Source organism: Staurois parvus, unplaced genomic scaffold (genome assembly GCF_062004578.1).
Source record: "Staurois parvus isolate SC_StPar_1 unplaced genomic scaffold, SC_StPar_1.0 ptg000293l, whole genome shotgun sequence".
Classification (NCBI taxonomy): domain Eukaryota; kingdom Metazoa; phylum Chordata; class Amphibia; order Anura; family Ranidae; genus Staurois; species Staurois parvus.
In genome coordinates this window covers 937,501-948,769 of record NW_028318089.1, presented here as the reverse complement: position 1 = coordinate 948,769, position 11,269 = coordinate 937,501, and the positions used below count along the sequence as shown (strand labels likewise).

General features: G+C 38.8%; 1 protein-coding gene across 2 annotated transcripts in view; it reads right to left on the bottom strand.

Annotated features, from left to right (window-relative positions):
- Nucleotides 1-6,813: 6,813 nt before the first annotated feature.
- The window catches only part of WBP2 (WW domain binding protein 2), a 22,222-nt gene continuing 17,766 nt past the window's right edge, over nt 6,814-11,269 (bottom strand). For both annotated transcript variants that reach the window (XM_089682648.1, XM_089682649.1), the window contains exons 7-8: nt 8,439-8,512; nt 6,814-7,725 (exon numbers count right to left, since the gene is read on the bottom strand). In XM_089682648.1, coding sequence (XP_089538774.1) covers nt 7,672-7,725; nt 8,439-8,512 — 128 coding nt within the window. In that variant the 3' untranslated portion in view covers nt 6,814-7,671. The remainder of the gene's footprint in view (nt 7,726-8,438; nt 8,513-11,269) is intronic.

Sequence of the window (11,269 nt, the reverse complement as noted above, 5' to 3'; positions counted from 1 at the left end):
ATTTGGCTCCATCCAACTTCTCATCAACTCTGTCCAGCTTCCCTGTCCCTGCTGAAGAAAAGCATCCCCACAACATGATACTGCCACCACCATGTTTCACAGTGGAGATGGTGTATTCAGGGTGATGTGCAGTGTTTGCTTTCTGCCACACAAAGTGATTTGCTTTTAGGTCAAAAACTTCAATTTTGGCCTCATCTGACAGAGCACCTTCTTTTATGTTTGCTGTGTCCCCCATATGGCTTCTCGCAAACTGCAAACGGGACTTCTTATGGCTTTCTTTCAACAATGGTTTTCTTCTTGCCACTCTTCCATAAAGGCCAGATTTGTGGAGTGCACGACTAATAGTTGTCCTGTGGACAGATTCTCCCACCTGAGCTGTGGATCTCTGCAGCTCCTCCAGAGTTACCATGGGCCTCTTGGCTGCTTCTCTGGTTAATGCTCTCTTTGCCTGGTCTGTCAGTTTAGGTGGACGGTCATGTCTTCGTAGGTTTGCAGTTATGCCATACTCTTTCCATTTTCGAGTGATGGATTGAACAGTGCTCTGTGAGATGTTCAAACCTTGGGATATTTTTTTATAACCTTAACCTGCTTTAAATTTATACACAACTTTATCCCTGACCTAGCTGGTGTGTTCCTTGGCCTTCATGATGCTGTATATTTACTAATGTTCTCTAACAAACCTCTGAGGGCTTCACAGAACAGCTGCATTTATACAGAGAATAAATTACACACAGGCGGACTCTAATTACTAATTAGGTAACTTCTGAAGGCAATTGGTTCCACTAATTTTTAGTTAGGGGTATCAGAATAAAGGGGGCTGAATACAAATGCATGCCACACTTTTCAGATATGTATTTGTAAAACAGTTTGAAAACCATTTCTCATTTTCCTTCCACTTCACAATTATGTGCCACTTTGTTTTGGTCTATCACATAAAATCCCAATAAATACATTTACGTTTTTGGATGTAACATGACAAAATGTGGAACATTTCAAGGGGTATAAATACTTTTTCAAGGCACTGTAGGTAGAACATTTTTGACTGAATAGTGACTGCATCTAATCAGATAATGCTGCAATTCAGTTATATGTACTGCGAGCTCAAGGCATCAAGGGCTCATCGCCTGGGGGTGCATCAGCAGGTCATACTGGACTCAGAGGAGAATGTTGTAGAGATTGGCATTACATGGTTCAGCAATCTGCAGCAGTCAGAATCTACCCACCACCATATGGCAGAAAAAGGGCCCATAATATCACTCAACCTGAATAAAGTAACCTAGAAAGGTACCTATATAGATTTAAACAAACAAGGTGTGAAGTGCTCCAAGGGGGAAGTAAAGGCCAGAATAGTGGGGGGTAGCTACAATTAGGTTTAATCTTCCTCCATGCATTAGATGACAGCCAATTGTGTATTCACAACCAGGATGCAGAATACTTTGTAAAGGAAAATCATTCTACAAACATCCAAGTTGGCTCCAGGCAAACTTTCAAAAGTTTGAAGAAGGTAATGCTGCACTACCAGCTCCCTCTATGGAAATATTAATGATCGAATGTTAAAATAATCAATAGAAAGTGCAGTGCATAAAATTTTATATGGGAACACATCACATGCTAGCTGCATAATTATAATTAGGTACCTATTGCGCTGAAGTATTTTTCATATATATGATCGAATGTTAAAATTCATCCCAGTTGATTACATTTCCCATGCCACAGTGGTGCCTAAAAAACATCTGAACAATTCCCAATCTTACTGGTAAAGTATAACTAAAGGCAAAACTTTTTTTTTGTTTTGGATAGAATGGAGAGGGATTAGAATGCTTGCCAGTTTGTATTGCTGTCTGTGTTCCCATTAAGGCGATCTACCCTCTCAATTTGTCCTGTTTACCGTTATCATTGAAAGTGACAGTAAAAGAAAATCCCAAATTTTGGGTTGTCCCCAGAAAAGTAATAGAGGGAAAATCTTCCAATGTGGACACTAGTTCTGGGGACCTGGGGGGGTATTCAAGGAATTTCATTAATTTGCAGAGATTTCCTCTCATTTCATGTTAGGCTATGGGACAGAAAGCAAAGCTAAATCTGCAATGGGACACAGGTGACGTAAAACAAAATCTGACAGGGGTTATAACCCTCTCTTGTGTTCTCTAATGAAAAAAAAAGTTTTGCCTGTAGTTCTACTTTAACTGCCACCAACATTCTGTTATGCGTGTAGGTACCTCATTAGAGATGCTCCCATTCATCCACATCTGCTTCAGTCCTTGCCAATACAGCTGAATCCTGGACAGTTCTGATCAGGCAAAGCTCCATAATTTCCTAGTAGTGTCAAAATTAGCCGACTCCTTCCTTTTCCTCCACCCACACAGTTCTGTTGGTCCAGCAGTATGATGGGCTGTCTTACTAATCACTAAGATTGTGCATGAGAAAACATGGGGTGGGGAAGGTTTTCTTGATCAGAATGGATTCAGATGTAACTGTAGGAATTGTAGGCAGCTGACATGCTTTCCTAAGGGCCTGCACTTTATACCTGTTAGGATTTTTTTATGAGTAATTTCAGGGTCCTTTAAACACTGACAAGGTTTGATCACCTAATAAAATGTAGTACTAAAGTAATAAAGAGATAATATGCAAGCGCTATCCGGGAATCTATAAAAGATAGCAGCTAGAACACCAGAAAAGGTGACAAAGAAAAAACCTTCCAATAAAGTACATATATATATATATATATATATATATATATATATATATAAATAAAGGTGCAGCGCTAAAATAACATAAATATCATATTATAGCATAAAATCAAGTGCAAATATCAGATCACACTGAGGTGAAATTGAGTGAATAAAAAGTCCCAAAATAAATAAAGGCCCAACGTGGGGATCCGATAGATCCTAATGGGTGCGTGGGGTAAAGTTCCAGTGTACCACACGGTGAATCTGGGGTAAAAATTGCGCACTCACCAGAAGTGCGTCAAAAATATGCATGTAAGATTTATCCTGTTGTATCAGGTAGCGGTCATCAACTGCCAAGATAGGGTCAGGGTCATACATCTTCCAATCGCAACTCGGGGTAGGCACTCCAAGATTCTTAAACGTGTCTCAGATGTGTCACCATCTGGGGTCCCCTTTTTGAACAGGTTCTGCAAGTGGGGACTCTCATTGAAGAGAGCCCAATAAGGGACACCACATAGTGTGATACCGTATACACTGAGTTTATTGAATCAGAAAGTAACACAACATGAATTGTAGGGGTAAAATGAAATGTAAGTAAACACTGACCAGATACTGCTCAGGATGGCCACCAGCGGTGGTCAGATGTCCAGATACTGTAGCACCCTATCTTGGCAGTTGATGACCGCTACCTGATACAACAGGATAAATCTTATATGCGTATTTTTGACGCACTACTGGTGAGTGCGCAATTTTTACCCCAGATTCACCGTGTGGTACACTGGAACTTTACCCCACGCACCCATTAGGATCTATCGGATCCCCACGTTGGGCCTTTATTTTGGGACTTTTTATTCACTCAATTTCACACTCATCAGTGTGATCTGATATTTTCACTTGATTTTATGCTATAATATATTTATGTTATTTTAGCGCTGCACCTTATATATATATAAAAATGTAGTACTGCCTGTTGTTACTTGTAAACTAGGGCATTATGTCTCAAAGAATAGCAAAGTATCTAATGTTGAGCATTTAAAACCTCAAACTTGTCTGAAACCTTTAAAGCATGTTAAAGGTAAATCATGACAGCGATGAACAAAGATTTAAGAAAAATCAAAAACATCTCACCTACAACCTCCTTCAGGCTCCACTAGGAGCTCGTTTACAAAAAAAAAAGGTTTCCTGTTGCAAGGTAATATTAAAGTGCTAGTGTGCATTTCATACTAGCACATTATGAAAGACTTACCTTAGAACGAAGCCCTCCAAGTATAACTGCTGCAGAAGGCTTCCATCTCCACCTGGTCTTCCTTCAAGGTTCGCGGGCTGCAGCTGCTTGAACGGCCGAGCCGTCGATGACGTCACTCCCACACATGGGGGATTCGGCCATGGCACACAGCTCTGAAGGAACAGCATGGGTATGCCCTGGTGCATGCACCAGTAGTGTCACCGGCTACTGCTCTGTAGAATATCTCCTCAATGGTGAGCATTTAGGAGATATTCATTTTACTTACCTATAGGTAAAAATATAAAAAGTGACTTTACTATCACTTTAAAGATTTTCTTTTTTTTTGCAAAAAGGGATTTCACCCTTCAACCAAGCCCACACTTAATTAGCAGCAAAGGGTGGCCCTTGGTTGGGATGCTCAAAAATGGCTCTCTAGCTTCAACTTTTCATTGTTGTACACAATATATACTACTTATGCTCTTACGTACTGAAATGCAAGGACTAAGCTTTGTGAGACTTGCAAGGGATCTTTGGTACTGCACCCACAAAACAATATACCTACAATGTATCTGTTATTGCTGTATACAGTTGTTCTATTCTATAACTTCTGATGACCTCCAATAAAATTACTTGGGAGGGAAGCAAAACCGTTTTAAACCACAAGGAGAAAGGGGTCAACATAATTCTCCACAACAGGGATTCTGGTTAAAGCTTAGTCAGAATTTTCTTATTCTGTCTTGTGTTTGAAGATCCATAATAAGCATTAGAAATTAAAATTCAGTTATTTAAAAATGAAAAAGAAAGCTTCCTAAAGTACTTTCGATCCTTAAATGGAATGCAGAAAATGAGGGATTCAAGAGCAAATTGGAATGCCCATACTAAAAACCTCTCCTAAAGAAGCAGAGTAAATGGGAAGATTGTATTTTAACCCCATGGGGTTGATTTACTAATGCAGGCCATACATGGGTCGAATTCCGAATTATTTTTTGTCTGAAAATCAAAAATGTTGTTTGCTTAGTAATCCGATGGTGCCATCAATGATTTCAAAAATTGGCCGAACAAGTCATAAAGTTCACCCCATATAACAGGCGAAACTTCTGTTCCTTCTAGGTCACAGCTCATGTGCATATTCTTTTCGGAAAAACGATCCTACGATTTGACCATCATTGAGTTGAAAATCTGTCGTTTTTCACGAATTTTCCAACATGCCTGATCACTGAAAAGGGGAGGAACAACGAAAATCAGCCAGTGTCATTGACCCACTAACAGAGCAAAAATCAGTCGATTATTCTTAGGTCCAAAGAGTATTTATACTATAGGAAAAGCAAAGGAGGTGGATACAGACAAGACTGTCAGCATAAGAATCCTAAGAAGACTGAAGCCTCTCCCACAGGTATTTACCTTGATTTTAACAGAAAGGGGTGCACTTCTCAGAGGGCTGGAAAGATTTTTTTTTTATTTTATGTATGAGCAGCTCACAGGGAATAGGAAAAACCTAAAATATGAAAACCCATACTTCTCTTTTAAGTTGAAGTGTAGATAGGGTGTGTATGTGCTCTGCATTTTGGGAAGCTAGAGGTTTTTAGAATACTCTATTGGGAAAGTAACAAGTTTCCACTGGAGACTTCTTTGATACTTGAGGTCGAGTGCCTCAGCAAACAGGTGCCACCCTTGGAAGGGCATGTGGGTGAGGAGTCTTTTGAATCCAAGCTTTAAGCCATGACATTCTGCACGTGAACGAAAAATAGAACTATTATGGGAATTTGTCTCATGATATGTTCTAGGAATATCAACACAAAAAAGCAGAGGAGAAAGCAATTGCTGTAACTGTTTTGTAACAGCACAATCTTGAAAAAACAGGTTGTTGATTGTTTATTATCCTAGTGCAGTTAGCTGAAGTGTGATATACTGAAATGACAGCAAGAGCTGGTTGCAGGGCTGGGCCAGGATTTACAGGGTTACTTTGTACCTAAAAGGTGCATGGCAAGATGGAGAGGTGTCATCCAGCACAATGCAAAGACTCCTGCGTACAGAAACATTGATTTTTTTTTTTTAAAACATTATCCAGCATGATGCAATGTAATCAGTCTATTTCATGTGCTGGACAAATGTTTTTCATTAAAAAAAAAAGAAACTAAAGAATTTTCCATAATATTTAATCCATCTATTGGCCAAATGCAATATTTCCCATTTGAAATCAATGAAAAACATTTGTTCAGAACATAAAATAGCCTAACAACATTCCTTTTGTCCCATTCACACAGAATCAATGTATATGCACTTTCACTAGAAAATATTACCATAGCAATTTGCTCAAATACACCCCAATCTGTGTGTGTTTTCCTCTCAATAAAATATCACATTTTAAGATTTTAAACTAGACACATATTAAATTATTTTTGCTCCAGGTCTCTTTTCAAGGCATAATAAAAGTTCTTCATATTACCTAAATATTAATAGCTGGTCAGGAACTAAAACATTTGTGAGGTCAGGTACTGATGTAGGACAAGAAGATCTAGCTTACAAAAAGCCCAGTTTACATAGGTGGATGCCTGCAGAGCTGCAGCTACAAGCACACAGCATATGTGAACAGCAGCAGTGTGGTCACCTGCACAATGAATGGCAAGTGCGCCTACGGTTTGCATGAAACCACTCAACAGTTAAATGCAAATAAAGCTTTTGACTGGCCCTGGGCCCAGGGAGTGCGTCCAGTGACAGCATATCTTGCTGCACACAAACTAGTCGCAGCTACCTCTGCAGCAGTTTTTTTGGCCTCATTTAGTTGTCTGATTGAGGTCTAACAGTACCCTTCACTGTAAATGCTTGAACATAATTTGGAGGGTGTCCACTTACTTTTAGCCATACTATATATCTATATCAATTTTCATATCTCTTTTACCAAAATAAACAGACATGACAGCTTATTAAATTTTTATTTTGGTTTAATATTATGTACAGTATGTTTCTACTTTGACTCCTTCAAAATAAATACAAATTTTAAATTATCTGCATAAACACAGCAATCAAATGACAGAGATGAAGATTAGTGCATGCTTATTATAGCAGGATGCAGTACAGTCCAGTCTGCTATGATTCAGATGTGCAGGACAGAACGGTCAGAGAATGAGCTTCCTGATGAGATCTGGGGGTGACTAGGAGCTGTTCTGCCAAAAGAAGCCTATCCTATGCGAATCAGAAATGTTAATGGCCAATTCTGGGCCTATCTTGTAATTGCAAATGCTCCCCCCAGCAGCTTAAAACAAAAAAGGCATCCCAGGCTTCAATACTTAACTTTAACCTCATTTTCACCACAAGATGTTCTCAGCCTTCTAGGTTAAATGCCACCCAGCGTCATTCAACCCCTTTGACTAAGGACATGGGCCTACCCCTAAGGGGGTATCACCACAGCACCCTTCATTCAATGTGTAATGCTGCAAAGAGTGATGCTGCTGTAACCACGTAAGCATTGCTCTCTGCATCCTTGAGGACCACCTCTTTAGCAGAGGGCACATTATGTCAAGTGACTGGTCTGGAGACATCTGGAAGTGGTAAGTATTAAAAAAAAAAGAAAAAAAACAAGCAAAAAAACATACAGTGTAGGAGATACTGGAGGACAAGTGGCTGGGCCAAGAGTTATGCTGTAATGAGCTATGGGGCCTTACTAGCAGGAAGACTATCTTCAGGAATGATACAGGATTATTGTCTTTGGAAGATCCGGCTTCATGTTAGGAAGCTACAAAGGAATGACAGGTACTTGGTTCTTAGTTAAAAGGTGTTTTATTGGTTTTTCTTTTGATCCGGTGGAAAGTAAGGAGGAGGTGGAGGAAAATCCTGAAGAAAAAAGAAAATATGGATTACACTATGGAGTACTCTAAGGTGGCCATACACATAGCAAATTCTGATCAGTCTATGTATTAATGATTACTAATAAGCGATTCTTCATCAATCAAAACCCTGGTGCCCAACCTGCAGCCCTTGGGGACTTACTGTGCGGCCCTCAGGGCTCATGAAGATAGTAGTACTCTGTGTTTTCCTTACCTAGGTGCTTACTCAAGCCAGTGAAGGAAAATATTCTTTAGACTGGCTTTTAGTAGTTAAATGGCTTTTTAATTTTCCCCTCTTACTTTTTCTGGTTGTCCATCCTTTTTTCTATTTATGTATTTTTTTTTTCTCTGCTTTCTCCTATACTGTGAGAGTTGACCACCACTGGATTAAGACATTGAATGACTCAAACAATGTACTGTTTAAAAACTGATCAGTCATAAATGTAAAAGACAGATTAAAACTAGATCTAGCTCTGTTACAATAGGTTCTCCAGCAAACACACAAATATTTGAGCGATCAATAAAATTTCACATCTGTCAGTTATTGCAACAAAAATTCACTAAATCAATCAGTGTGTGTGGCTTGAAATTTGTATTCCATTCAAATCAGATCGCATCAAATGCTTGACAATATTGAGTAATTATGGGTGTTATAGTGGCCACACTCATATCAATATGATCAATGTTATATCAATATTAGTGTCACCTTAGTAGGCTTACCATTGGCATGAAAACATTGGGAGGGTTGGTACTGCTGTATCCGCTGGAAGCTGCCTCCGCAGCCTTGGCCTCAGCTACAAAAAAGCATAAATGTGTAAGAAAATTGTTTAACAATTTTTTAAAATTCTGGTCAGTAAAAAACACTATTCAAACAGAAGAAAAAAAAAATAAAAGGAAAGGAGGACGTCTAACTTTACTCTGATTTTTCAGATATGCATACTTGTTGGATGTCAGTAACCAGAAAGTACAGAAACCAGAGGGCAGCATAATAGTTATCCCACTAGCATTTACAGAGGGAGGTCAGCAATGGCATTGCTCATATTTCTCCCATGAAAATTATACTTAAAAAATCTAAAACGGGGTAAATATTTCTTCTCCATTTTGATACATTGCCTGATTATTTTTTTGGCCAAAACACGACTTGCTTTTTACTTCTTGAAGGTGTAAAAAAAAAATACACAGCGGGACAAGACCTGTGTCCCACAATGCACTTCAAGAAAGAGATTTTATGGCAAGTACAAAAATCTTATTAAAGTGTTCCTAAACCCACAACAGTAAAATCAGTCTGTATATGCTGTAAAGCATGCTTGTTATACTCACTGTGGAACCTAAGGGGTTAATCCTATGCATTGTGTAAAAAGGCTGTTTTATCCGGTCTTCTCTGCTCCTCCCTTCAACTGTCCCCAGTCCTTCTGCTGATAGTACAGAGCTCTAGGAAGTACTCTGCACATGCTCAGTTTAGTGTGTATTGCTAGAGCTTTTTTTTTTCTTTGGGAGGGTGCATGTGATCAGCACAGGGCCAATCAGCACTGTCCAGAGAGAGGGTCAAGAATTTTGCAGCCTCAAAAGGACAGTCAAAGCAGAATGAAAACGCCTACAAAATGAAAAGTATCCTATCAGTGAGATGAGTGTCCAGTATGAGCACACAAAAACATGTATTGATCTCTGGAAAGTGAGATCAATATTTTTGGTAAGAGGCTGATCATTTATTTGGTGGAGGAATCATGTTTGCTCACCATCTTTCAAGATTTGATTGAATCTCGGAGAATATATGTTGGACTGAGCACTTTTTATATGGCTGGTGTCACTTTTCATATGGCGGATTGCACTTATCTATTATAAAGTTGTGGTTTGTTAGCCTTTTTGTATTGAGAAGGTTCACAAGTGTATATTGTATTGTTATAAATGTAGAGATACGCACCGAGTGTACGTTTAGATTGTTATAAGGTTATTATTCAGCGCGGGAGCAGCATTCTTTTTGCTTTTTGTTTCACTAAGCGCAAATAATTTTTTATAGAATATTTTACCAGTGCTCAGCTGCACACTGATAAAAGTCACAAGACTGTTCTAACTGCTGATGAAAAAAGATATTTAGCAGTTTATATTTACTAAAATAAATGCATTTCAATGTTGTGTGTTCTGTAGGAGACCAGTCATAGTGAATGCAGGGTTATGGGTTTAGGGACACTTTAAGGGCTGCAGGGATTTAGGTATTCTTTAGGAGTCAGGATGTCCAAAATCAGTCCTACTGAGAGCTGGGCAACAACCACTGAGAGATCCAACAAATGTGGAGAACTCAAAGCTAGATTAGGAAAGGCCAAACCAAGTAGAGAAAACTGCCGCAAGTAGATGGCACTGAAGATCAACCTGGTTCCTCAGACCAGAACAGATAATCACCACTAAGGGCTAGTTCACACTACAACAAGCATTTCAGTTGCTTTTTTTTCTACATCCAAAACGCACAAAAAGTAGGTCATATGGTTTGTCAATGTCATAGTTCACATCAGTGCTTGCAGTTCCAAAAAAAAAAAAAAAGTAAAAAACAGGCTGCATTTTTCCTGCACAGAACTGCACTGGAACATGGTAAAACGCATCAAAAAAGCACCAGAATGCACCAAAAACAAATACACTGCAACGTACATGTCCCTATTTCAATTGAAGAAAAAGACGGGAAAAAAAATGAACTGGAAAGCATCAAAAATGCACCAGAACGTGCATGCAGAAACACATCTTCTATAGTGTGAACTGACCCGAAGGGGAAACTGCTAGCTGAATGAACCAGCAACCAGTAATTGCATGTAAAAAATCTGACAAGCTGGTTGTACCCAACTTGATCGCAAGTAAACTGTTTTAGTGATACAAAATCTTCCCTCAATTGTGATCCAAGATTACTAGTACTAGATATTTAGCAAATCGTTTCTAAATAAGGTCTGCAGATGATAGGACTCTAGGATGCTTTTAAGCATCTAAGCCCAAGCAACATATTTCAAATTTTGGGTATCTTAATTAAAAAAAATAAATAAATAAAAAAGAAAATAAATGTAAAGAAAAGGCTAGAAAAACTATAGACAGAGCTTCTCAGTGGAGCTGAAGAAAAGGTGTCTAACTTTCTAGAGGTTGCTATCTAGTAAAAAAAAATGGAGGCATGGTGTTCAGAGGCAGGACAGCACAATAACCTGACTGTTTTAGAATTCTTACTTTTTTTGTCCCATAATGAAAGATAAAAAAAAGAAAATTGAAAATACTACATATACCCCTTAAACAATACCCTTATGACACCATTATTTTAAGTGGTCAAGCAGCAATGCCAGCTTTCCCCAGGAGATGGCAGTGGAGGACAACTGAAAAACAGTGGCTCCCAGGCCTTGGGCAGTATGACAAGTTGTGCTGGATGGACCTCTCCATGTTACTACTCATAGCGGACAGAAGTAATGAGCAAATCTAAGCTTTCCCGAAAGAGCATCTAGAGAATAGGCATAGGGAATTACTGTACACAAATATTACAGAAAGTCACACACAAAATATATAGCACATTACACAACTGGTTCAAG